The sequence below is a fragment of the Uranotaenia lowii genome, chromosome 3, assembly GCF_029784155.1.
Source record: "Uranotaenia lowii strain MFRU-FL chromosome 3, ASM2978415v1, whole genome shotgun sequence".
In the NCBI taxonomy this organism is placed as follows: domain Eukaryota; kingdom Metazoa; phylum Arthropoda; class Insecta; order Diptera; family Culicidae; genus Uranotaenia; species Uranotaenia lowii.
Genome location: NC_073693.1, coordinates 28962608 through 28989728, shown reverse-complemented (window position 1 = coordinate 28989728; position 27121 = coordinate 28962608). Strand labels below are relative to the sequence as shown.

General features: G+C 39.5%; 1 protein-coding gene across 2 annotated transcripts; it reads left to right on the top strand.

Moving 5' to 3' along the window:
* Nucleotides 1–80: 80 nt before the first annotated feature.
* LOC129756700 (deoxynucleoside triphosphate triphosphohydrolase SAMHD1) lies at nt 81–27049 on the top strand. 2 transcript variants are annotated; one of them, XM_055753682.1, is made up of 9 exons: nt 81–581; nt 12771–13028; nt 13096–13183; nt 13247–13336; nt 13400–13839; nt 13900–13950; nt 26072–26249; nt 26322–26476; nt 26533–27048. In XM_055753682.1, the coding sequence occupies exons 2-9, from the start codon at nt 12793–12795 to the stop codon at nt 26654–26656; spliced, it is 1362 nt and encodes a 453-aa protein (XP_055609657.1). In that variant the 5' UTR covers nt 81–581; nt 12771–12792; the 3' UTR covers nt 26657–27048. The 2 variants fall into 2 exon arrangements, with proteins under 2 accessions (XP_055609657.1, XP_055609658.1); XM_055753683.1 differs by lacking the exon at nt 81–581 and adding an exon at nt 12352–12462 and having other exon boundaries at nt 26533–27049.
* Nucleotides 27050–27121: the final 72 nt, after the last annotated feature.

The following is a 27121-nucleotide window of genomic DNA, read 5'->3' as shown; positions in this document are numbered from 1 at the left end:
CAGGACGGTCTCTCGAAAATCAGGACAAATCCTGATAAATCAGGACACCTGGCACCTCTGCCGTCAGCTGACTGCAGCCGCGATCCTGCTTTGTTTACAGTAATTCCAATAGGAATGTTCTAACTGGATATTTTACCCGTTCTTGTTGCAGTGAGATTTAGTTTTCTTATTGCAATTTCGAGTGCAACCGACTTCACGGTATTGGTGCATTGTCCATCCGTTTGATTAAGTGCTGTTTTGTTACCACCCACTTGGATCCACGCTACGCAAGGAAAGAAAAACCAATCCAAAATCCATAGTTCGAGAGTTCGAGGTTGTGTTTACATTTTACACTTCTTTCGCGATCTACGGAACAGTTCTCTCGGGAGGCTCGTCTTGGTTGGAAGGTTTTCTCGCTGGCTGGATAAAAGTCCGTAGATTGTAAGCGCGTGTCCCGTTGGATTTGCCCGTTGGAACAACCTGATCGTACATGTGATTTCTCCATCGGTCCGGCACGTTTTGGTGCAAAAAATAACGCAAGTGTAAGGAACCGCAATTTGGGCTTTGTTTTCGAGTATAGCTTCTATTCTTCATTCGAAAAGGTAAGTGATTAACAGTTTCACAAGCGTGGTAGTATTTTTGCATTGTTTGAATCTGTTATCTCAATATGGAAACTGGAAACTTATCTCGTTTGGGATTGAAAACAGATCACACGCCCCACATGTGAAGTGAAGGTAAACATGTTCTTAAACATGCTGGAGAATGTCAACAAATTATTTGGGAAGTTTTTTGGAAACCTAGTAGTTTTATAGTTAGAAGATTGAAAGTGATAAGCCTACTACAATAATGATAAACAAGCTGTTTTTGTTTTTTGTATTTTCTGGAATTTTAACACTGTCGTTTTATTCATCGCCAATGTGATAAACAAGCGTATCGATCTAACAAGCATGGTTTCCATGGTTGTAGAGCTGTAGAGTTGTGCATTTTCATCGATGTCATTTATTGTTTTGTCAACAGTCACCAACGCGGTCTCCCATAGCGACTACGGATACCGGAAACTCGAATTAACTTTACGATATCGTTTTATGGCATTAAGATTGCGCACTTTTTGCTAGGCGAAATACATAGAAGATGTCAAAAGTGGATTACAATCTAGATTACGATTTAAAAATGAACTTCAATCAATCAATGGTCAAAATTGAACCATTAAATTTCCTGTTTTGAACTACTTTAAAAATAAATAAATAAATAAATAAATAATAAATTAAAAAAAAAATTTGATTTTTGCAATTTTTCTGCATTTTTTTTTCGATATCTCACATAAATATTAAAATTTCATGATAAAGACCATAGACTAAATTCTTTTAACCTAAACAATATAATATGAATACTCATAAGTGAAAACTTTCGATTCATTTTCTAGATATTTTGATTTCAAGTAGTGTTGTTTTAAGACAACACTTTGCATTAAAGGGCTAAGTTTTGTGTTTTTATTTTGGAACTTTTAAATTTAAATTTAGAATTTCCAATTTAGAGTATAAAATTCATCATTAAGAATTTTGTATTTAGGGTTAGGAATTAAGAATTTAAAATCTAGAATTAAGAATTTAAAATTTAGAATTTAGAATTAAGAATTAAGAATTTAGAATTTAGAATTTAGAATTTAGAGTTTAGAATTTGGAATTTAGAATTTAGAATTAAGAATTTAGAATTAAGTATTTAGAATTTAGAATTTGGAATTAAGAATTTAGAATTGAGAATTGAGAATTTAGAATTAAGAATTATTAAGATAAGTTTTTTTTTTTTTGTAAATTATTTATTTGAAACGGCTCATACCTTTAGGCTTTAAGGAGCCAAACTCGTTTTGTTGGATTACAATTGTGTACTTAGATCTAGTTCACTTTTTTTTTTTGAAGAAAAAGAAAGATAGAAAGGGAAATATGAAAATAAAGAGAATTATAGTCGAAGATCGATAGCTTTTAGGAAAAGGTATATCTCGAACATATAGTCCAAGTCCATCATACCTAATACATCCCTCACTGGAACGTCGGGTGGTTTTCCTCGGGCCCGAAGGGAATCTATAAAGTTCGCTCTGGCGAATAGGTGGTCCTCACACGACCAAACAATATGCTCGATGTCATGGTAACCTAGACCACATCCGCATAAATTGCTGCCAGCAATATTTAAACGATAGAGTACCGCATTCATGGAATAATGATTGGACATGAGACGGGAAAATATACGAATAAAATCTCGAGTCAGGTTCAATCTATTAAACCAGGGTTTAAGGCTTACCTTTGGGATAATCGAGTGGAACCACCGACCCAACTCATCCTCGTCCCATCTACGCTGCCAGTTGACAAGAGAGTTTCTTCGAGCCAAGAAGTAAAATTCGTTGAATACGATTTCACGCTGGTAAATGTTGCCTTCCATCGCACCCACTTTTGCAAGGGAATCTGCCCTCTCATTGCCTGCTATTGAGCAATGTGAGGGGACCCAGATAAAGGTGATAGAAAAGCAACGTCTTGATAAAGTGGTCAATATATCTCGTATCATTTCGAGGAAGTACGGCGTGAATTTTCCTGGTTTTATAGAGCGGATTGCTTCAACAGAGCTGAGACTATCAGTTATAATATAGTAGTGTTCGATAGGTCGTGTGGCGATATATATAGAGCATGGTGACTGGAGACTGTGAGATGCGCTGGATATTTCGTTGAACACTCCAAATCCTGTTGTTTCCTCTATAAGTGATCCATCGGTAAAGTACATTTTATCAGCATCGACATGTCTATATTTAGCTTCGAAAATTCTTGGAATCAGAAGAGGACGATGCGGATCCGGGATTCCACGAATTTCCTGCTGCATAGACAAATCAAACTGGACAGAAGAATGATCGTAGTCTGGGCTACAAACACGAGTTGGAGAATACGAAGAAGGGTTTACCTGCATTGACATGAGGATATGGTATATAGACATAAATCTGGTTTGAACATTTTGCTCAAGTAACCTTTCGAAATTTACAATCACCAATGGGTTCATGACCTCACACCTGATGAGGAACCGAAGTGATAGTAAATTGAATCGATCTTTCAAAGGGAGTATTCCTGCCAAAACTTCAAGACTCATGTTGTGTGTTGAGGGCATACAACCCAAAGCGATACGGAGACAACGGTATTGGATACGCTCTAGTTTGATGAGGTGAGTTTTGGCAGCTGACTGGGAACAGAAGCTACCATATTCCATAACGGATAGAATAGTTGTTCGATACAATTTGATAAGATCTTCTGGATGGGCTCCCCACCAGGTGCCAGTGATTGATCGGAGAAAATTGATTCTTTGTTGGCATTTTCCTTTCAGATACTCAATATGGGCCATCCAGGTACACTTGGAATCAAACCAAACCCCAAGATACTTAAAACACCTCGATTGAGTGATCGTTCTGCCTAGGAGTTGAAGCTTAGGTTGAGCAGGTCTATGTTTCTTAGAGAAAACAACCATTTCCGTTTTCTGAGGGGAAAACTCAATCCCAAGCCCCAAAGCCCAGGAAGACAATCTGTCTAAAGTATCTTGTAAAGGTCTGTGCAGATGAGACTCAGAAGATCCTGTGACAGACACCACGCCGTCATCTGCAAGTTGTCTTAGAGTGCAGCCTTCAGAGAGACAACTGTCGATGTCACTTACGTAAAAGTTGTACAAAAGTGGACTCAAACATGAACCCTGAGGGAGGCCCATATAAGAGGTTCTTCTAACTGCAATATCTCCGTGAGCAAAGTTCAGATGTTTCTCACAAAGCAAGCTGTATAAGATGTTATTCAATAGAGGAGGCAGACCCCGGGAGTGCAACTTGTCTGACAACACCTCTATTGAGACTGCATCAAAAGCTCCCTTTATGTCTAGAAACACTGAAGCCATTTGCTCACGTTTTGCGTACGCCATTTGTATCTCTGAGGACAGCAAAGCAAGACAATCGTTTGTCCCTTTGCCCCTTCGAAACCCAAATTGAGTATCTGAAAGGAGGCCATTTGTTTCTACCCATTTATCCAAACGAAACAAAATCATTTTCTCCATCAATTTGCGTATACAAGACAGCATCGCTATTGGACGGTACGAATTCGGATCGGACGCTGGTTTTCCGGGCTTTTGGATAGCAATGACTTTCACTTGTCTCCACTCTTGGGGAACAATGTTGTGCTCCAAGAATTGATTAAATAAATTTAACAAGCGAAATTTGGCGACATCCGGAAGGTTTTTCAACAAGTTAAACTTAATTTTGTCAATTCCCGGGGCTGAATTGTTGCAAGAGAGGAGGGCAAGTGAGAATTCGACCATCGAAAAGCTTGAGTCTAGACCACTATCAGACCTATCAGGAGGCACGTTCCGGATTATTTTTTGCACAGGTGTAGAATCTGGACAGACTTTCCGTGCGAATTTAAATATCCACCTATGTGAATATTCCTCACTTTCATTTGTAGATGATCGATTACGCATGCTTCGTGCCACTTTCCACAAAGTACTTAAGGATGTTTCACGCGATAACCCACTAACAAAATTCCTCCAATACGCCTTTTTCTTCCCCTTGGTTAACTTTTTAAACTGATTTTCAAGGGAAACGTAAGCTTCAAAATGGACAAGAGTTCCATGTTTTCGAAATTCTTTAAATGCTGTTGATTTGTCCTTATAAAGCTTAGAACACTGAGGGTCCCACCATGGATTAGGAGGCCTTCGATGAATAGATGATTCTGGGATGGGTTTTGTTTGAGCGTCAACTGCACTATCGTGTATCAGACAAGAAAGAAAGTGGTACTCCTCCAAAGGAGGTAAAACGTGCATAGAGTCGATGGCGGTTTTAATTGTGTCCGAGTACTTTTTCCAGTCGATGTGTCTTGTAAGGTCATATGTCATATTTATTGTGTTCGAAGAGCTGACCCCATTGGTGATAGTAATTTCGATAGGTAAGTGATCACTACCATTCGGATCATGGACTACCTTCCACTGGCAATCAAATGATAGTGAATTTGAGCAGAGTGAGAGGTCAATTGCGCTTTGTCTTGCAGGAGGTTTAGGTACCCGTGTTTTTTCACCCGTGTTCAATACTGTTAAATTGAAACTGTCGCAAATGTCATAGATAAGAGTAGAACGACTATCGTCAATTTGTTCTCCCCAGACAGTTCCATGTGAATTGAAGTCACCCAGGATCAACCTTGGCTCAGGGAGCACTGAGCACAGGTCCTCTAGGTGATTTCGATCCACTGCAACTCTCTGAGGCCAGTACAAACTGACAACACATAAGTCCTTACATCTTATTGTTGTATGACATGCAACAGCTTCAATTCCGCCTGATAAAGGAAGGTGAATTCTATAAAAAGAGTGGCACTTATTGATCCCCAAAAGCACCCCTCCATAAGAATCGTCACGATTTCGTCAAGTTTCGGACAATGCAAAGATATCACAGTTTGTTTTATGAAGTAAATAATTCAATGAATCCAATTATGTTTAAAATATAGTTTTCTGAGGATGGCTGAAGGTAGTAGGCCGAAACGTCAAAAGAATTGTTTGTATTTGATTTCAAATTCACCGAAAAGCATCAACTAGAAAAGCCAATAAGAATTAGCGGTGATCAAAGCTCGTTAACATGAATCCAATTTTGGAATAAGACTACGACAATTCCACTGTAGTACAGTGATATCTCCGACCTCTCGGCGTAAATTAGCCATCGAGAGATACAAACACTGAAAGGAGGGGCCAAGTTTGCATCAATTGCTTTAAAAATGTCTTTAATACAGGAAGCATTGCAACTACAATGTCTTTCACGGGTTCTGATACATTAAAACACAAATCCGTTCAAAATGTCAGTCAACTTAAAGAGCCCAGACTGAGTCGTTGATTCTGGCATAACGTTTGGGGTTTGGGTTTGCGAAGCTCCCGCAGCTGTTGGTTTATTCTGCAGTGGTGCATTTCCGCGGAAACCTGGAGGAACTTGTTTTTCCTTTTCAGCAGCAGTCGACTTTTTCTCGTTTCTATTTGAAGAGACAACCGTAGCTATTTTAGCTGGTATTTTCGGAGAAGGCGCCTTTGTTCGCTTCCGAGAGCCTCCTGCAACGAAGACTGGCTGAACTTCATCAGCCGTATCTGTGTCTTCATTGTCAACTGACAGCACAGAAAAAATGTTACTGGTCTGAGGTTGGACCGGTGGAGAGGCGCTCTTTAATATGGCGGCATAAGAACGCTTGGAGCGTTCTTTTAAAGAGCGCCTCTGTTTATCCCAGCTTGCCTGAAATGCCTCGCAGGAGGAGATATCATGGGGTGAGCCCCCGCAATAGACGCATTTCTGCTCAACTGCTGAGCATGCTCCTTCCCCATGATTCTCCCCACAATGCAAGCATCGCTTCTTGTTGCAGCAATGCGAAGCAGTATGCCCCAACTTGATGCAATTCTTGCATTGCATTGGGCGAGGCACATAAAGGCGTACTGGAAGCCTTAAAATTCCGTCAATCAAGACGTAATGAGGGAGGGCTGTTCCTGCAAATGTAACCCGAATCGAGGCTGAAGGCGAATACTTGGTAACGCCATCAACGACGGAGGCAGTCATGAGTTGGCGACAATCCAAGATTCCGACCGAAGTCAAATCAAGGCTCTTGAACTTACCTACGCCGTGAGACTTAACGTATTCAGCCTCCAAACTCGATTCGGTGATCACACCCTCGATCTCTACGTCTCGAGATGGAATATAGAGCTGATACTCTAAATTAAAAAAAATACTGGCAAGAATTCCGTGTGCGGCCTTCCGGTCGGCCACAACAACGCGCAATTTGTTCGGACGTACTTTGGAAACACTGGTAACGGAGGGCCACCTAGTCAGATCTTTCGTGATCTGCACTAAATTTAATGGTTTTCCGTTAGTTTTGGGCCGGATGAAAACCACCCCCGGCCCAGAAGAGGATGAATTATCAGGATAAACTCGGAGTCGAGTTGTCTTTTCCGCAGCTGCAGATGGAGTAGAAAGATCAACTGCCGGAAAAAGATGAGCATTCGAAGGACCAGCTACAGCTGAATCCTCCAGATGCTCATCTTCATAAATGATTTTCTCACCATCTACATCTGGTGGGTCCGACCCCCCGCCTTCGCTCATATTTTGTGAAAATAAAAGCGAAGCTCAAATAGATAGATATATGATAGAGAACAAATAGAATAAGAAATAGGGAAAAAAGAAAGAAAAAGTATCACAAACTTTATTTCCGATTTGATTGGCTCCTTCAGTGGTGGTCCCAACCACGTGGTCCTTCCTCGTTGTTTCAAGATGGCTACCACGTCTCGACTCAGCCTTGGGCGAAAATGACCAGTTTGATTATGATGATGATTATCAAGATGATGATGATGGAGAACGTTGTTCGCCAAACAATGGCGCCGGCCCTCGTGGTGGTCAAATGTTCTTGCGAATGCAGTCAGCTCGGCAAATAAAACCACTCAATCCGCCAAAACTTGGTTATTCCAACCCCGAATTTCATCTGCCTTTGGCAGGAAAACAATTGTCTTTGATTTACGCGGCACAAAATACCGTTTAAAGCGTCCGAACGGCACAATCACCCGGATATATTGGACGAAACTCACACACTTGTTCGCGATGATCGAGAAACTGGAAAACGCGACTGTTCACGACGAGTGTTGCGAGACTAATGATTAAGATAAGTTAACCACCGTTAATTAATTTTGTAAATTTGTTTTTTGGCATATCGGTCCGTCCGGAGTATACGTGTTCACCACATGTAGACTTCGGACCAACCAGATTTCATTGTATAGGTTAAGGTAGTGCCACCTCTATCCCGGTACTACTTCTCCTAAATAATGAAATGTTGCAGGGTAAAGTATGGTGTACGTTAATAAGTTTCCTCACAAAAATGCTCTTTCGCTCTTTTCAACATCTGTAAATTTTCTTCTCACTTCTCTATCCATCTTTATCAATTTCATAACTACTTTTCACCGATATGCCGAAAAACAAATTTACAGAATTAAGAATTAAAAATTAAGAATTTAAAATTTAGAATTTAGAATTTAGAATTTAAAATTTAGAATTTGGAAGTTAGAATTAAGAATTTAGAATTTAGAATTTAAAATTTAGAATTTAAAATTTTGAATTCATTATTCTTGAGATAAGTTAACAACCATTTAATTGATTCGTAAATATTAGTTCCGACATTTCGGTGAAAGCGTATTCTTGAAGGAAGAATATTAAAAAATTGTTAATGATGGATAGAATAGTTAGAAGAAATTTTTTAGAATATTTAACTAAGAATATAACATTAAGGATTTAGAATTTAGAATTCAGAATTCAGAATTGAGAATTGAGAATGGAGGACTGAGAACTAAAAATTAAGAATTTACAATTGAGAATTCAGAATTTAAAGTTTAGAATTAAGAACTGAGAGTTAATAATTAAAAATTTAGAATTCCTAATTCAGAATTCAATATTGAGAACTGAGAATTAAGAATTATCAGTTGGGAACTAAGAATAAAGAAATTTAAATTTAGAATTTCGAATTCCGAATTGGGAATTGAAAGTTAATAAATAACAATTGAGAATTAAGAAATAAGAATAAAGAATTGAGAATTAACATATTAAATTTTATGTTATAAAAAAGCCATGATATTTATGTTTGTATGTTTTCGTTAGATACTCTGGGTAGAAAAATGTGGTGCTTTTCCTAAATGAATTTAGAATGTTACTACTCGCCAACCAAGCGCGGCAAAAATCCGTTATAAAATACCCGCAAAAGCTCGAATTTTTATTTCAAGTTCGAACTTTTCTTAGTAGATGTGCTTTTAAATTTTCAAAATTTTTCACTCCGTGGGGGTGTTTTCAACAAAAAGGTTAATTTATCACTTAAAAGGCAAAATATTGAAAAAAAAAATTGGGCAACCTAACTCAAGCAGCTGTAACTTGCGATTCCCTGGACTGAATTATACCAAATAACTTTTGTTGATAAGTATCTCAACCAAAGTATGTTGTTGAGTGTTGATTTTGAACTTGCTATTAATGAAATGTAAGGACAACTTTTTTTTTTAAATTGTCGCTTATTTCCCTCATATGCCTAAATTAACACGAGCAAATCGTAATCAATTTTGTATTTGCTTCACGAATGTGATGGTTTAGAATCGAGGGCCGGTTCTTCAACATCAGCATCATCAACGTGCACAGTCCTCACCTCGGAAGTACCAGTGACGACAAAGACGAATTCTACGCGCAGCTGGAGCGTGAATACGACCGTTGCCCAAAACATGATATCAAGATCGTCATCGGAGATTTTAATGCTCAGGTCGGCCAGGAGGAGGAATTCGAACCGATAATTGGAAGGTTCAGTGCGCATCAGCTGACCAACGAAAACGGCCTCAGACTTATTGATTTCGCCGCCTCCAAACGAATGGCCGTACGTAGTACCTTTTTTCAGCACCGCCTCCCACATAAGTACAGTTGGAGATAACCGTACCAATCGCAATCTCAGATCGACCACGTTTTGATAGACAGCCGGTGCTTCTCGGACATCATCGACGTCAGATCATGCCGAGGCGCCAACTTCGAGCCATGCCACTATCTGGTGATGGTGAAGATGAGCCCAAAACTCTCCGTAGTGAACAACATACGAAACCGACGCTTGGTTGAATATCGCACTTCTGAAGCAACCTAAGGACGTAGCAGACTATGCGCAATCCCTCGAAGCAGTGCTGCCGGTGGATGGCGAGCTGGACGAAGCCCCTCTCGAGGACTGTTGGGATACCATCAAGACAGCCATCAACAGTGCTGCGGAGAACGTCATCGGTTATGTGGAGCGAACTCAACGGAACGACTGGTCCGACGAGGAGTGAAGGAGGGTGATGGACGAAGAGAATGCCGCGCGGGCGGCAATAGTGCAAAGAGGCACTCGTCGAAATGTGGAAAATCACCGACAGCGGAAGAGGCAGCGAGTCCGAATTTTCCAGGAGAAAAAGCGACGCCTGGAGGAGGAGGAGCTCGAGGAGCTGGAGCAGCTGCATCGTTCCCAAGAAACACGAAAGTTCTATCAGAAACTCAACGCATCCCGCAAAGGCTTCGTGCCACATGCCGAAATGTGCCGGGATAAGGACGGGAGCATCCTGACGGACAATCGTGAGGTGATCAGAAGGTGGATGCAGCACTTCGATGGACACCTGAACGGCGCACATGCAAGAGATCAAGACGGTGAAGGAAGCTACATCGCCGGCGTAGCCAACGACGTAGAGGAGCCACTCCCAACGATGAGTGAAGTTAAGGAAGCCATTCGCCAGCTGAATAGAAACAAGTCGGCTGGAAAGGATGGCATCGCAGCTGGACTCATAAAAATGGGCCCGGACAAGCTGGCCGATTGCCTACACCGGTTGATAGTCCGGATCTGGGACATAGAACAGCTACCGGAGGAGTGGAAGGAGGGAGTAATATGCCCATCTACAAGAAGGGCGACAAACTGGACTGTGAGAACTACCGAGCAATCACTGTCCTCAATGCCGCCTACAAAGTGTTGTCCCGAATCCTACTCCGCCGCCTAACGCCATAGCAAACAGATTCGTGGGAAGTCATCAGCCGGTTTCATGGAGGGACGGTCAACGACGGACCAGATATTCAAAAATGCCGTGAACACCAAGTCCCTACGGACCATCTATTCATCGACTTCAAAGCCACATACGACACGATCGACAGTAACGAGCTATGGAAAATCATGGACGAGAACGGCTTTTCCGGGAAGCTTATCAGACTGATCAAGGCGACGATGGATGGAACGCAGTGCTGTGTGCGGATTTCGGGTGAATTGTCGAGTTCATTCGAATTGCGCAGGGGGCTTCGACAAGGTGATGGTCTATCCTGCATGATGTTCAACGTGGCGCTAGAAGGTGTTATTCGACGAGCGGTGAGCGAAATGCGATTTTCAACAGATCCAGTCAATAAGATAAGCTGCTTTGCCGATGACATTGATATAGTCGGAAGATCATCTGCGGCGGTGGAAGAGATCTACCGCAAACTGAAACGCGAAGCAGGAAGGATTGGGTTGATGATTAACACGTCCAAGACGAAGTACATGTTGGCCTGTGGATCCGAAACCGACCGAACCCGCTTGTCCAACAATAACAAGGTCACAGTCGACGGCGACGAGCTGGAGATAGTCGAAGACTTTGTCTATTTCGGCTCACTGGTGACCGCAGACAAAGCCGTGAGATCCGGAGGCGAATTATCAGCGGAAGTCGTGCCTACTATGGACTCCACAAGCAACTGCGGTCGAGAAGACTTAGCCCTCGCACGAATTGTAACCTGTATATGACGCTCATTAGACCGGTTGTTCTCTACGGGCACGAGACATGGATATTGCTCGAGAAGGACCTGCGTACACTCGGAGTATTCGAGCGACGAGTGTTAAGAACCATCTTTGGCGGCGTACAGGAGAACGGAGTGTAGAGGCGAAGGATGAACCAAGAGCTCGCGCGACTCTACGGCATACATGTTGCGAGAATGCCGGACGACTGTCCTGCAAAACAGGTGTTCGCTACGAATCCGGTAGGAACAAGACGAGCGGGGGCGCAACGAGCGAGGTGGTTAGACCAAGTGGAGCGTGATCTGGCGAACGTGGGGTGCCCGAGGAATTGGAGAACGGTTGCTATGAACCGAGTGAATTTTAGGAATTATGTTCGTCAAGTTATGTCGTGAGACGGAATACTATGTAAATAAAATAAATAAATACAATCCATCCCCGGTCCAGGAAACTGTCATATACCAAATTTCACGCTGATCGGTCCAGAAGTTTCTGTGTATAGAGGACAGACAGAATCATCAAAAATCAGAATACTGCTGCAAAAGTTATCACAACAACTTTGAAATGTGTATTTCACATATAGAATATGTAGTCCAGGCTACAAATATTCTAAATGGAAAGAAGTTGCAGATAGTTTATGTCAGTTTTTTTTTTCGTAATAAATCTGCTTGTTTACATTTTGTTTCATACGACGTAATGAGAGCTCACGCGAGATTTATATAATAATTCATCCCAAAATCAGGGAACACGTTTGAGGAATGGGAATTTCTGTTAGGTTCTCACACATCCAGAATCGAGCTGCTATACTGCATAAAAATCTTCTCCATACGTCCCTTATTATAATCACGCTTATGACTTATCGCTCTTGGTGACGTCTTTAAAGCGCCCGTTGATGATCGCCCACATATGCAACAAGCATGCTCCTCCAACCAAGGGCATATATCAGTAGGTAAAACTTGTTTACATTTCACATCGGCTCATCCAAGTTGAAGTTGTAGTATTCTGACTCATTGATTGGAGCAAAGGCATTCCGCTTCGAAGGCGATAAGCGGCAGACAAACGAATTTAAACGACGACGCGCGTTCTCAGAAGAGCCCTTATAGTAAAAGAATGTGATTCTTTGTGTGTTGACTTCTGGATCGGTTTAGTATATTGGAAAAAGGCGCGCTTTAAAGTAAGTAAGCTCGAACAGTATAAACTGTTCCGGAAAGAATTTTGCTTTCGAGATTCATTTTTTGAGGAAGTGGGAATTCCTAATCGAGAAAATTTGGCATGCTAACAATGTTGGGACTTGGATCGGATGTTTGAATAGTTAGTGCAGCATAAATTATTGGAAAAAATCAAAATTGAAGTATTAGAAGAAAAAAAAACTGATAAATTAATGATTTTAAATGCGAATCGATTGATTTGTTTAACTTATTCCTCAAATTTTTAAATTAGTATTTATAATAAACTAATTCTAATTCTTATTCTCAATTTCAGAGGACCGTTAATTGGATTCACCATGTCGATATCAACTAATGGCACCGGACAGCAACGGGATTTGACGGCGTGTTCCGATCATGCCGAGAAAGATTGGACCCTGTACGATGCTGTTCATGGGATGGTAACCTATCCGCCGTTTGTCCGGGAAGTGGTGGACACCTGTGAGTTTCAGAGGCTTCGGAATCTTAAACAGCTGGGCACTAGTACGAAAGTTTTTCCATGCGCCACCCACACCCGATTTGAGCATTGCTTGGGGTAAGATCAACTGATAAATCTTAAAACAAAAACAGTTTTACTAAAAGTGTTGTATGTTGTCTTTTAGGGTGTGTCACCTTGCCGGCAAACTTCTAAAAACATTGGAAAAAAATAGTGGCGTTCAAGTTTCCAATATCCACAGGAAATGTGTTGTGGTAAGATTCATAAAAAACAACTTTCAAAATTAAACATTTGGTTTTATAACGGTTTTATTACAGTTGGCAGCTCTGCTTCACGACGTTGGCCACGGTCCATTTTCACACATGTGGGAGGACTTTGTGCACAGTGGAAGCGACAAAAGTTGGTCGGTTAGTATTCAAACAATGAGTCCCCTTCCGGATTCCCTTTCTCAAAGATTGATCACTTTTCAGCACGAGCAATCTTCCTGCGAAATGGCATACCAGCTATTTGCCAACAACGACATTAAACTGTCTCCGGAAGAGCTGGAACACTTCTACGGGCAGCAGTTGATCTGCGCTCTGATAACCGGCAATCAGGAGGCCTTAACGGCACTGCTCACTCCGGACACTATGTTCCTGGCGGAGATAGTGCACAACAAATGGTACAAAATCGATGTCGACAAGTGGGATTACCTGTTGCGGGATTCTTTCTATTTGGGAGGAGTGGTACAAATTCAGACCGGATTTGTTCGGTTGTTTGAAAATGCCCGGGTAGTGAGGGATGCTGAGGGAGTTAGTCACATTGGCTACCGCAAAAGTGATTATGGTTCCATTGTGCAGCTGTTTGAGGCGCGGACCAAACTGCACATCGAGTGCTATCAACATCCCACCATTTTGGGACTGGAAAAATTGTAAGTCGAATTTCTTATGAGATGTTTCAATAAATTAACGCGATTTGTTTATCTTGTTAGATTGATTGAAGCCTTACAACAAGCAGAAGAGAGCGGGTTCCGATTGAAGGGGTGAGTAACAACTACTTTTAACATAAGGATGGTATAGTGTCACAAATAAAAAAAAAAAATTACTTTTAAATTGAAACATATATAATTTGACTACATGGATGTGAAAAAGTTGACCAAATCAACTGAAGTTCGAATGCAAATCTGGTTTCAGGTTGAAATTATTGCTCTTTCTAGGCTCCGAAACCACATGAATCTAATTTCCATTAATGAAATTCGATAATAATAATATTTGTCAATTGTGAATAAATATAAAAAAATTATTTGGAATGAATTTGCCAATTTGAGTCATTTTGCTAATTTAGAAAATAGTAATATTTAAAGAGTTTAAAAATTTTGATAATTTGATTGATTTTGCCATTTTCAACCTTTTTGTATTTTTTTGGAAATCGAATCAACAGTTTTTAAAGTCCAATTAATCTTGACTGTAAAAATTTAGAAATGTTCCGAATGCCTAGAAGCAGAATATGAAGAAAATCTCTCCTTCTTCTGAAAAATATGAAATTAGAGATGAATAGTTGAACCTTTTACCAAATTTCTTATTTTTCATCTTTTATACAACTTCTAATTCTTTTATAAAAAAATCTGCGAATCTAGTGCCGTTGTCGTTTTCTCAATGCATTCAGCTGTTACTTAGATATTCTAGCTTCAAAGAAACAGGGCTTTAAAATAAATGTTTTAAATGTTTTACAGCTTTCCCCACAAAGTGCACAAATTCATTTAATGAATTTGAATCATTCGAAAGATATCTCGAAAACAAGAGCTGAAAGAAAAAAAATCAAACTGCATATTTGGAATCAGCGCCCGCAAATAAGTTTATATGTGAATTTTTATGACTTGTGTAATTTTCGTTATTTATATAGATATCTGGTAATTTATAAATTATTATTTTATGAACTTATTTAAGAATCTTATCAATTATATATAATACACTTATTTTTGGAGCAGCAAATGTAAAAAAAAAAGATCTTCAAATTACCACAATATTTTTCTTGAGCTTTTTCAGATCAGCGCTAGGTTCATGAAAACATTTTATTGATTCTCATTTTGGAACTACAGGTTAAAAAAATCAAACATTTGAGATAATTGTTTGTAAATGAATTTTATGCATTTCAATTTATTGTAAAACTCAGATATTCAATTATTTTCTGAAGTATTTGTATCGTGATTCGAAAATATCGTACCATTATTATCATTTCTTGTTTTGCTTCTTCAATTTTTAAATATAAGTATTTTTTTTAATATCATAATCCCATTCAGATTCTGAAGAATGAGGCTATTAAAACTTTATTTTCATTGTTTTTTGCTTGAATTTCAGGCTCTCATACTAGATTTTTAATATTATTTGAACTGAAACAAATGAAATAGGAACAAATTTGAAACAAATGAATTATGAAAAAAGTGAGAAACCATTTTTATCTTTGTGAACACTTTTTTTTCATTTGCATTGCGTATATATTACACGACTTTTGCCTAAGACCAACGAAAACGTTTTTTTTTTTAAATTGAATAAATGGTTCATTTTTTATAGTTAATACTATTCTTTTGAAGAGTTAATCAATTGCAATTGAAAAAAAAAATTCCAGAGTCAGAGTGAATATTTTACTTAAAATTTTAATCTGCATTTCTACTTCAATTTTAATTTATTATTGTGTGAATAGAAAAATTTAAGCATAAGCTCATATTTGGTTCTGAAAATTCCTAACGCACAACCCCCTCTTTGGATTTATTGTTGTTGAATCTAAAAGAAATCGGGAGAAGAATTTGAAAAAAAAACTTAATTTCTTAATATTTTATATTTGATTTCTGTTTTTCAGTTCCTTTTTTTTACGGTTATCCGTTATATGAATTATTGATGTGCTGGATTTGAAACGAAATAAAATCCAGTCGGATCCTTAATTTTAACCTATGATTTGTAGGTTTTAATGATGTTATTCATTTCGAGAAGCTCATTACTTATTTTGCAATCTAATCATAAATTCTTTGTAAACGCAAGTAAACATAGTATTGACATTGGGACTTAAGATTTTTAATGCGTTAAGGTGGCAGGAATTTTTCCCGCAGGTCTCCGGGCCGGGCAAATCTGGGCAATTTCATCTTAAAAACCGGCAAAATTGGATTTCAAAATTTTATCACAAAATAATACTGTATTTGTTTTCTCCACTCGTGGAGTGTTCCACCGTACCCGATAAAAACAAACACAAATCCTCGCCAGTGTATTGCTACCTCGCTCACTCACACGCTCTCTCGCAACACTGGCAAAATTATCGGTGGGCCACCGTCCGTAAGCAGAACTCCGACAGGTCAAAACCAGTGCAACACCGTCCGAATAAACAAACAGTTTGACAGCACCTAGTGGTGCACCAGTGCAACACTCGGCATAAACAAATACGGTATAAGAGAAGTATCCGGGCAAATTTGTTCCAAGCCCAGTGTTGCGATTTGTATAGACTTAATTCAACTTTCGGATGGATTCGAGAAGCGCGGGTTGACTTAAGGAACACTTTATTTTGTCTTCAAATGTTGGCCACTTTATTCTGATTAGAAAAAACTTCACTTAGCGATTTAGACTTAATATTTATTCTGGCTGTATGGAACTATGTCCGACCACTTTGACTGCTGGTTTAGAATGATCTTGTTCGTCAGCTGATCGGATGTGGATCAGCTGGGTGGTAAGAGAATGTGAGCAAATAACAACACACATACTATTATATGGCTAGATTACTAGCGTGGCTTGAAGTTATGCGTTAACATTACCGGCCCCCTTGATTTGCCTAGCAATATCAACAATATTTTAAGCTCTTCTCATTAGCAACTCTTGAAACTGCTGCTACTTATGCTATTTTATGATTCCAAAATTAACTGCCCAGTGCCTCACTGGACTCCACAACGCCTGTTTTTACTTAGTGGACTGTATTTTATTCTGCGATGCAGCGATGACAACAACCTGTGCACTGGACCATGCTTGTAGGTTGCGATCGGGAAACGTACTCTGGACCTCAGTACCCGGCATTCATGGCTCGTAAACTCTGGAATCAGATGAGAGGGGCTTTTTTACTCAATCAAAAATTACTTACGAACGACTTCCCTGAAGCGGTGGCTTCGTGCCACCGCGGGCGCACATTGCGCCGATGCTCCTGCTGTGCTCAGTGATGGATTCAATCAATTTTTTGATGGAACGATGACTTGTGACAATGGTTTCAGTGGAACATTAATACTCAAATGATAACTGCGATGCGAAGTTTACTATACGGCTGGCGATGAACGACTGAAGAATCCATATACGGTAGATGGCATGATTTCCTGCTGATAAAAGGATTGTGTATGTCCTAAAGCAATATTGAACAACAAACACAAACTTAACTTTGCGTGGAGGTCCCTCAACCTCCACAAGTATACAAGACGCTCTATCAACTTTTATACAGCGACGTGTCCATAAGGGTGTCCATAAGGGTGATGTGGTTCATTCAACGATCTCATGACTTCAATGCTTCGTGGGTCGACTCTTTAGGACGGACGGTCAGCGACCGCCGTTGGCATGGAGGACATTAACTGGACTGCGGGGGCTAATAGGCCCCCGCAGGCGCGCCTAATGCGCCTCGTTGGAGAAGATATCTACTCTTCCCTTGTGATGAATAGCCGATGAACAAATGATGAATTTAAAAAGTTCCAATTCATGACGATTGAACCTGTTGATAGTAAATACTGCATGGAACATCTCAAACGTTGATTCATCAGTTTCTTCCTCATGCGGGTGACATAATGTAGAGGTGCAATTCGAGATTTTAGAATGCGAAGATGACTCAAAATTTTTCTGTTGAACAACCATGGAACTCGCAGAAAAGATAACCCATTCAAGTTGCTCCGATATTCTGGCGAACGTTGCTGAAGAAAACCAGGAAGCGTTTTCGTCCAGGAATAAATCTGCTTCCAGAGATCCTGGAGAAATATCTTGGCACGAGCTATCTTAGAACCGAACTGTCTACAGGAATCCACCAGTTTACTCAAATCGGAAACCAAATTTCGCTTGCTGATCTCGGTGGAAACATTCCATTGAGGAACAGCGAAATAACTGGGAAACACTTGTGGTTCCCAAATGTGGTTTGGCGTCTTAATCTTCAATTTGTTGTTTTCAAAGTAAAACCAATCGTCTCTGCATTCTGCGTCTTCAAGCGTCTTCATTGTAGTTATTTGACTTGACTTCATCTCCAAAAAACCAGTCTGCAACTTTTCAAAACGTTTCTCAGTGCAATAAGCTGATATCGTTTCTTGACCTCGAGACTGTTCGAAAACCTTGCCGGAAACAACCCAACCAAGTCGCGTGTTCTGAAGAATTGGTCCAATTTCGTTCAATCTGTGATACCCTTCCAACAAAAGATCGTAGAACACCTCTGCTCCAAGAATAATGTCGATGCTGCTGGGATTTTGGAAATCGGGATCTGCCATGTCGAGTCCTGAAGGCATACTCCAACTATCAACGTTAATCTTTTTCAATGGAATATCCGCAGTGACTTTCGGGAGAACGAAGAAGTTCAATGTAGAGCGATAGTCCGAATGCTTCGAAACAATTGTAGCGGACACTGACTGAGTGGAACAAGTACTTAATTGACCAATTCCTCTGATTTGAAGATATTCTTGACATCGTTCAAATTTTAAGGACTGAGCAACCCGTTCAGTCATGAAGCATAGCTGCGATCCTGAGTCCAATAATGCTCGAGCTGAGATGGTATTCCCACAACTATCCCTAATCGTTAGAACTGCTGTAGGCAGCAGGACAGTAGTTGGAACGGTCCTAGGATTTGCGGATATTATAGAACTGTGGCTAGTGTAAGGATTGTCTGTGGCGCTAGAGGATGGGAGGTTATTCATGCTTGGACTTGGGTTGTGTAATAGATCGGTTTGGTTTTGGAGAGTTGAATTTGGAAAATCTTCTTCATAGTGTAGCTCAGTTTGATTCTGAGGTGGCTGTTGACACGCGTCCGGATTGACTTGCTGTGGAAACCGTAACTTTCCTGAACTGAACTGTGATACCTGAGGACCTGCGTGCAGGAGGGTGTGATGGCCTTTTCCGCAGATTTGACAAGAACCCTTGATACAAAATTTTGCAATATGACCCGGCGAAAGGCAATTAAGGCATAAAGATTTCTTCTTAACGAACTCAACACGATCGGACACATTCATTTGTGTAAACTTCGGGCATTTGAACACTGAGTGCATAGACTCATCACAAAATGGACAGGAATACTTTTGCTGGACACTGGTATGACTGACTGTCGGAAAACGAAACTGTCTTTTTGTCTCCCCTTGGCTTGAATAGGCTGACGTGATGTTACGGAGCACCAGACATCTTGTCTTAAGAAATTCTACTAACTGCTGATACGTCGGAACCTCCTTCGAATTGTGATGGCATTCCCAGTGGTGTAGTGTAGCAGAATCCAAACGCTGGCACACCATATGCTGGAGAATGATGGACATTCCGTTTGTTTCCACTCCGACTTTCTGGAGCATCATCAGCGTTGTCTCAAAAACCTTCACCACCTGGTTGAGCTGCTCGTAAGATTCTTCTTTCATTGGGTTGACAGCAAACAGAATGTCGAGGTACGATTTCACTAGAAGCTTTCTGTTTTCAAACGAGTTCCGGAGCGTTTGCCATGCAATAAGATAGTTGACCGATGTCAAATCTATAGATTCGATCTCCATCAGTGCATCACCCGTCAATAACGTACGCAGGTACGTAAACTTGTCTATGTCTGACAGGTTACCGTTGTTATGAATCATGCTGGTGAAAGTGTCACGGAAGGTGATCCAATCTTGCAACCTTCCGCTGAATGTTGGTAGCTTCAATTCGGGAAGTTTGACCCTGACCTTTGATTCGACCGCTGCAGATACCTTTTCAGATTGACTGCTGGAATTAATTTGGGCTGCCTCCAGCACTCCTAAACTGTGCTTCATCGCGAAGAATCGATTCTCGAAGTCCTTAATGATGCGCATGTTGATCTCTTCGCGCTCGCTGATCCTCATCGCACGTTCGAGGGCTGCCTGTTCCTCACTTCCGCCTGTGCCTGCAGTGATTTCTGCAACATCGGTTATAACTTCTATGTGTTCTCTAACCCGTATGAACTTGTCGTATACTTCGTCTAACTTCTGCATCCTATATTTCAAAGAAACGAAGTCCCGTTCTGCTTGGTATTCGTCAACAAATTCCTGTATGTTTTCCATTAAGCTTCGCAAATTCCGTTCCTGCTTCACCAGGAGTCGTATATCCTCTCGAGACATAATCGTTATCCGGGCACGCACAACCACAAGATAATCTTTACACCACTGCACGGTATCACAAATTCACAGACCAGCACGGCAAACGACGTTGTTTCGCGGTTGACAAACGAGCCACCAACAGAAAATCCGATAAACTGTGTATAACCGACTCTCCCAAAACTTTATGCCAAGCATGCACAGCGGTAGCAGCCTGATCCTCAATACGGGTCTGCACCACAGACTTACCTGAGCACACAATACTTAGCCTTAATCTTGTAGATAGCTGGGCGACGGGTGGGTTGTGAAGCAATTCAAACAAAACTTAGTTGTGTTAACGCATTTCAGGTGTTCCGTGCGTCGAACTGGTTAGAGAAAACAGCAATCCGCCCACAATAACTCCGGAACAAAGTGAAATTTCTTGACAGCTGAACTTTTTGCACTTTTTTTACACTTTTCCCCAATATAACTGTCCCTGGGGGAGGGGGTAGGGTAACAGTCACTCGAAACTGTGGGTTGGTGGAAGAGTACCTCGACCAGAGCAGTACACTTCTTATGGAGGTTCACCAATTAGATCACTTTAAGGTTCAAACCCAACAGTTTGTGTACTTTATTCACTTTTTGTGTTACTCAGATGAGGGGAAAGGGGGTGGGTGGTTCCCAGGGGAGGCCAAAACTATCCAAGCTGATCACCACACAACCTTTGCAATTGCCACAAAATGAAGACCCAGCTCTTGGCTTTTCTTTATGCGTCGGCTTGGCTTGGGTACTCTACACAATAGCCGTTTTCTGTTATTTATCTTCCGTATCACTTCACCGAAAGAACAATAAAGCACTAATCGATCAACGCGTTTCTCGATCCGGCTCGTTTCGGACCAATTGTTGCGATTTGTATAGACTTAATTCAACTTTCGGATGGATTCGAGAAGCGCGGGTTGACTTAAGGAACACTTTATTTTGTCTTCAAATGTTGGCCACTTTATTCTGATTAGAAAAAACTTCACTTAGCGATTTAGACTTAATATTTATTCTGGCTGTATGGAACTATGTCCGACCACTTTGACTGCTGGTTTAGAATGATCTTGTTCGTCAGCTGATCGGATGTGGATCAGCTGGGTGGTAAGAGAATGTGAGCAAATAACAACACACATACTATTATATGGCTAGATTACTAGCGTGGCTTGAAGTTATGCGTTAACACCCAGTAATAACTTAACAAAAATGAAGAAAAAAACACTTGTAACATAATAAAAATAACAAAAGATTTAAAATATATTTTTTATTCCAGAAAACCGTTCGTGATTATTTTGATAAAACTTGCTTAAAAAATTTCGTGTTTTGGACGTAAAAATACAACTTTTAAGAATTAGAGCTTTTTGTCTGATTTAGCAAATGAAGAGAAGAAATTCGGGAAGAATCCGGGCTTTTTTGAAAGAAAATTTGGGCTTTTTTTGATATTCTGAAATTTAAATGTTTCTTCTTAATTGAAATCGTCTTGCCAGTTTCGCTATCTTTAATTAAGAAAAAGAATGGACTTTCTGTAAAAATCGGAACTTGCATTAAAAAATAAAACAAGAAATATTAAATTGAACATAACTTAAAAATTATCAAAAGGAATAAATAAATTTAAAACCCTTCATTTGAAATTTTTGAATTTTTCTATTTAAACAATTCAACGGGAAATAATATACACCAACGAAAAAATAATTGAGACAAAATTTTGTCGCTTTTTCTATGTTATACATATTTGTTGTTAATTTGTGAATTTATGAATGATAATCAGAAGTCGAATTGCAAAAACATTACATAATGGTTACAATATTGAAAAGAAAGATAATAAAGTTATATTCATACGCTTCTGAAGTGTTTACTGGAAAAATGGAAATCCCTCCTATGGAAAATTTAACTGCAATTTAAGTTTCTTACTATGAAGGAAATTCAACACTTAAAGGTCCATCGTTTTTTTTTACTTCTTAGAAGGACCAAGATATGTTGACCCATAAAGATGGTAGAAATTTTGTTAAATTGAAAAAAAAAATTAAATCCCAAATTTGGGCACTTAGTTAAAAAAAAGGAGTAGCTAAATAAAAAATTATCAGTTAGAAATCTGAAAATTAAACAGCATACCTTATCTACAATTTGATGTCTCCGCTATCTATATATATGAAAATTGATTTCTGTCTGTCTGTTTCCTATAGACTCGGAAAATACTGAACCTATTTTCTTGAAACTTTGCAGATGGGTGCTTGAAAATCCGCGGAAGGTTCCTATTACAGTTTGAAACTCCTCCCTCTTACTGGAAGGGGAAGGGGGTCTTCAAAGCAAAAAAGAAATGATTGCATAACTTAAGAACCATTCAAGAAAACGGAACCAAATTTTGTATGTGAGTGTATATGGTTACGAGTAATGTTTCTAAAATGATTTAGTACCCCTTGCTCCTTCTAATGGGGAAAAAAGGAAGCGAGAAATAATCAAGCAAACGGAACCAAAATTGGCATGCGAGGGTATATGGGTAGGAAAAATATTTTAAACATGGTTTGAGATTTCTCCTTTCTTCCAGTATGGAGATAGAAAAGGGAGAGGGGCCTCCCATACACTTTTTTGCAAAATTCGGGAACTAATCAAGCAAATGGAACCAAATTTGACATGGGTAGTTATTTGGGTACGAGAAATGTTTCTATGTTTATTTGGGACTTCACCTTCTTCGATTGGGGAGATACCAAGGGGAGAGGGGCTCCCCGTACAATTACAATACACATACAAATGAATCTAAATTTCATATAGGAAGACAGGAAGTTTGAGACCGATCTGTCTTTCACTGGGGGGATAAGAAGTGGGAAGTTTCATGCATGACTCGAGAACTAATTGAACCAAAAAATCAAATTTATCATATAAGTATATTCGAATACGAGAAATTTTTTTGTTCATGTTTTGAGACCCCTCCCTCTCTTCAACGGGATAAGGAAAAGGCGGAGGGAGGTTTTCTTAAAATACTTTTGGATCACTTGAGAATTTATTATTCAAATTTAATATTAGAGGGTATTTCAGTAGAATTATTTTCTATGATTGTTTGTGCTAATTTAGCAGATGGTAACAAATTTAGAAGAGTACATATCTAAATACAAGAAATAATTATATGATGGTTTGGTTTCTCTCAAGGGATCAGAAAGAGAAGACAGTTTTCATACGATTGTTTTGATAAAGAGCTCATCAAATAGTTTTACAGGGGAGAGTATAAGGGTACGGTTAATAATTGTATGGTTATTTAAAAAACTCTTTTCACCTTGCAGTGGGAGATAAGAGAGGGGCTCCGCACATTTTTTTGTTATAACCTGAGAACTTATCCAACAAATGGCACAATTTTTTTTAAAAAAAGTATTCGAGTACTAAAAATGTTCATTCTTTTTTTTAAAGGAAGGATTCCATAAATAACAGTGCCGGTAATGGGGAAGATTTTATCGCATAGTTTAAAAAACTTTTTAAGAAATATAAATCATATTTTATATTAGAGGTTTTTTAAAGATTCAAGACCTCTTTTTCTTTCAGAGGAGAAATGAATAGAAGGAAAGTATGTAAGTATAGCTCGAAAACTGCAGTCATATGTGAAATGTGATGTTATTTGGTTACGAAAAATGTTGCGTGGTGCACACATTGCAGGAGAAAAAACAAAAAAAAAAAAAAAACAAGTTCCTAATATCAGATTTAAAACAATCATCAAAAATCAATTTCAGATCAATATAAAAAAATCATTTCAAAAAATCTTATCTTCTTTTTATTTTAATAATAAATTTGTTCAGAAAGCTGTAAAGATATAGAAAATTTTTTTATATTATTTTCACATAGTTTATTAACTTTTAAAAGGTGTATAGCAAATCACACCAGGTCAACTATTTAAATATAAAGGCAAAAGTCTTGATCTGAAATCTTCACGGAAAATAATTAAAAGGTAATATTTACCGAGATTTGCTCGCGCATCTCGAAAATCCGGGCTACTCGCACGCAAAGCTGGCAAAATCGCTAAAAGTTGCCAAATCGACCGTTACAAATGTAATTAAAGTGTTTGGTTAACGTTTGTTGACAGCCAGGAAGTCTGGATCGGAGGGAAATCGAACACCGGAAGCCGCTGAGACGACAAAGAGAGTTGCCGGTAGTTTCAAGCGAAACCCTAACCTCTTTCTCCGAGATGCCGCAAATAAGCTGGGTGTATCGTCTACAACCGTGCATCGAGCCAAAAAACGAGCCGGACTATCGACTTACAAGAAGGTATTGACTCCAAATCGCGATGATAAACAAAATACGACGGCCAACGCGTGATCCCGGAGGCTGTACACGACGACGCTGACGAAGTTTGACTGCCTGGTAATGGACGACGAAACCTACGTCAAAGCCGACTACAAGCAGCTTTCGGGACAGGAATTTTATACGGCAAAAGGAAGGGGAAAGGTAGCAGATATTTTCAAGCACATGAAACTGTCAAAGTTCGAGAAGAAATATCTGGTTTGGCAAGCCATCTGTTCCTGTGGCTTGAAAAGCAGCATTTTCATAGCTTCGGGACTGCCAACCAAGAAATTTACGTGAAAGAGTGTTTGAATAAAGGTCTGCTGCCTTTCCTGAAGAAACACGGTTGTTCCGTACTGTTTTGGCCGGACTTGGCATCTTGCCATTACGGTAAAAAGGCCATGGAGTGGTACGCCACCAACAACGTGCAGGAGGCAGCGGTGTGTAGACTCGCTTCGGAAAGAATCATTCGGCTGAGTTTTTCCGAGTTTAACTTGTTGTGTGCAGATTGATTTTATCTTCGTTCCAATCATGACGCGATTGCACACAAAACCAAGAGAACATTTCCGAATTGATGTTTTCCATGCCTCGCAGGAATAAAATCATACCAACGAAACAACAGAACGAAGCTTACCGTACACGAATGCTCACGAGCGATCGTTGCCCGACGGACCGAGTTAACATTCCTCGCACCCTTCTCTCGCTCGTTTCCCGTTCCCTTGTATCTATCAATTTAAGCCACGCCCCCATGCGTTGTCCGATTGATGTGTTCGGCTGACGAACGAAAACGATTTTTTTTTAATTCGCAGAACTGTTCGTTTGCTTCGCTGATGTTTCCCCCCCGATTGCTGTTTACTCCTGCCGAGTTTACCCGAAGCTTACTTCCTGATGCTTTCCGAGTTGAACTTTAGATAGCATCATTGCAGATTGAGTTTAACGAAATAAAATCGTTCTGCAAAGAAGGGCAAAGTGCGAGTATGTAGACTCGCGATTTTAACATCTCTGGCAGGAGGTTCCCAAGGACAAGAACCCTCCCAACACGCCAGAGCTCCGCCCAATTGAGAAATACTGGGCTATTGTCAAGCGGAACCTAAAGAAGATCAAAAAAACTCCTGAGGACAAGCAGCAGTTCAAGGCAAACTGGCTTTCTGCGGCGAAGAAGGTGGACAAGGTGGCTGTACAAAATCTGATGGCAGGGGTTAAGCGTAAGGCCTGGCAATTCGGATTTGGAAAAGCGGAAGCCTAACTAAATATTTTTCCTGTATTTTATACTAATTAAACTTGAAAAAGAAAGTTAATTTGATTTTTTTAATTAACGATTTCACCGATTTACACGCGTTTTCCCTTGACCAAATTTTGACCGTATCACCCTTTATGTCGTAAGTGAAAACTGAAAAGGCAAAAGTTATAAGGCAGTTGTCAAAAGTCAACATGAGTTTATGACGAAGTTTAAAGAATCAAAATTCGAGTTTCAAGAGACAATAGTCAAATGAAAAGCTTCAATAATCAAGACTCCTAAAACTATGGCATCATTACCATTACATACAATATCCTAAATAAGTCCTTTTCTAATTTTTTTTTATTAAATTTTCAGCACCAAAATCTCGGAAGCTCACCACACCCCATCCGTTTACCAGTACCTGGACGATACCGTCGTTAACCAGATCGAAGTCAGTGACAACCCTAACCTGCTGAAAGCCCAACAACTGTTTACCAAAATCCGGCAGCGCAAATTTTATCAACAAATTTACGTCTCGGAACAAGAATGTGATGTAAGAGTTATCCTAGTATTTTATTTTTGGTTTAAATCCGAATGTTGTTAAATATCTCAATTTCTTTTTCAGATAATAGATCTCAACAGACGCCTCGGAGGGGATTTCTTTTTCCAAATTCACAAAAAGATTCCGTACGGCAGTGAGATGGCTCCCCGAAATATGATGCTGTACGATGAGCGAAGCGGGGACCTGGTTGACAATCGTCGCATTGTCGAAGATGTTCTGTGAGTTAAGGTTTCATGTTCTTAATTACAATTTTAATTGACGATTTTTATTCCAGGAACTCGATCAACCAGAAAGGATACTTCCAGCAGTTTATAGTGTACTGCAAAAGCACCGAACCAAAGGTGATCAAAAGCGCTCGAGAGTATTTGATGGCTCGACACTCTGCGGGAACAAACTAGCATAAACTTTCTCTGCCGATGTAAAAATTATGTTTTCTGTTAGAGAATTCTTGTTTTGTTTCAATTTTATGAATAATTTTCTTACGTTCAAGTATCTAGCAACATTTTCATGTTGAAATGAGGTATTTTCAGAAGTCTACCTCGTAGTATGGTAAAAGTTCCTCGGAACTGTTCGATTTCGGTGTTATTTTGTTTTTTTTTTTAAATTAAGTATTCCAAGCTGATGAATTTCGACCTCACCAGATATTTTAAGTTATCTCGTTATTACTCTTATGTTTTTTAAAATAACTTTGTCGACACCAAAAACATGTAACCAACACTGGTAATTAAAAGAAACAATATAGCGATATTACTCATTTGTGTGTCTAGTTTGCAATAAAGATTTTTATACGTAAATACTTTGGTAAACCAATGGCCCAGAATTACTTTTGAAAAAAATCCGTAATCCATCAATATTAGAACTTA

What these genes read in the sequence shown, in the direction of transcription:
- LOC129756700 (XM_055753683.1), top strand. Translation starts at nt 12,793, where the DNA reads ATGTCGATATCAACTAATGGCACCGGACAGCAACGGGATTTGACGGCG. An exon ending in TCCACAGGAAATGTGTTGTG is followed by an intron (nt 13,184 to 13,246) that starts GTAAGATTCATA and finishes GTTTTATTACAG; the next exon opens with TTGGCAGCTCTGCTTCACGA. An exon ending in CGCATTGTCGAAGATGTTCT is followed by an intron (nt 26,477 to 26,532) that starts GTGAGTTAAGGT and finishes TTTTTATTCCAG; the next exon opens with GAACTCGATCAACCAGAAAG.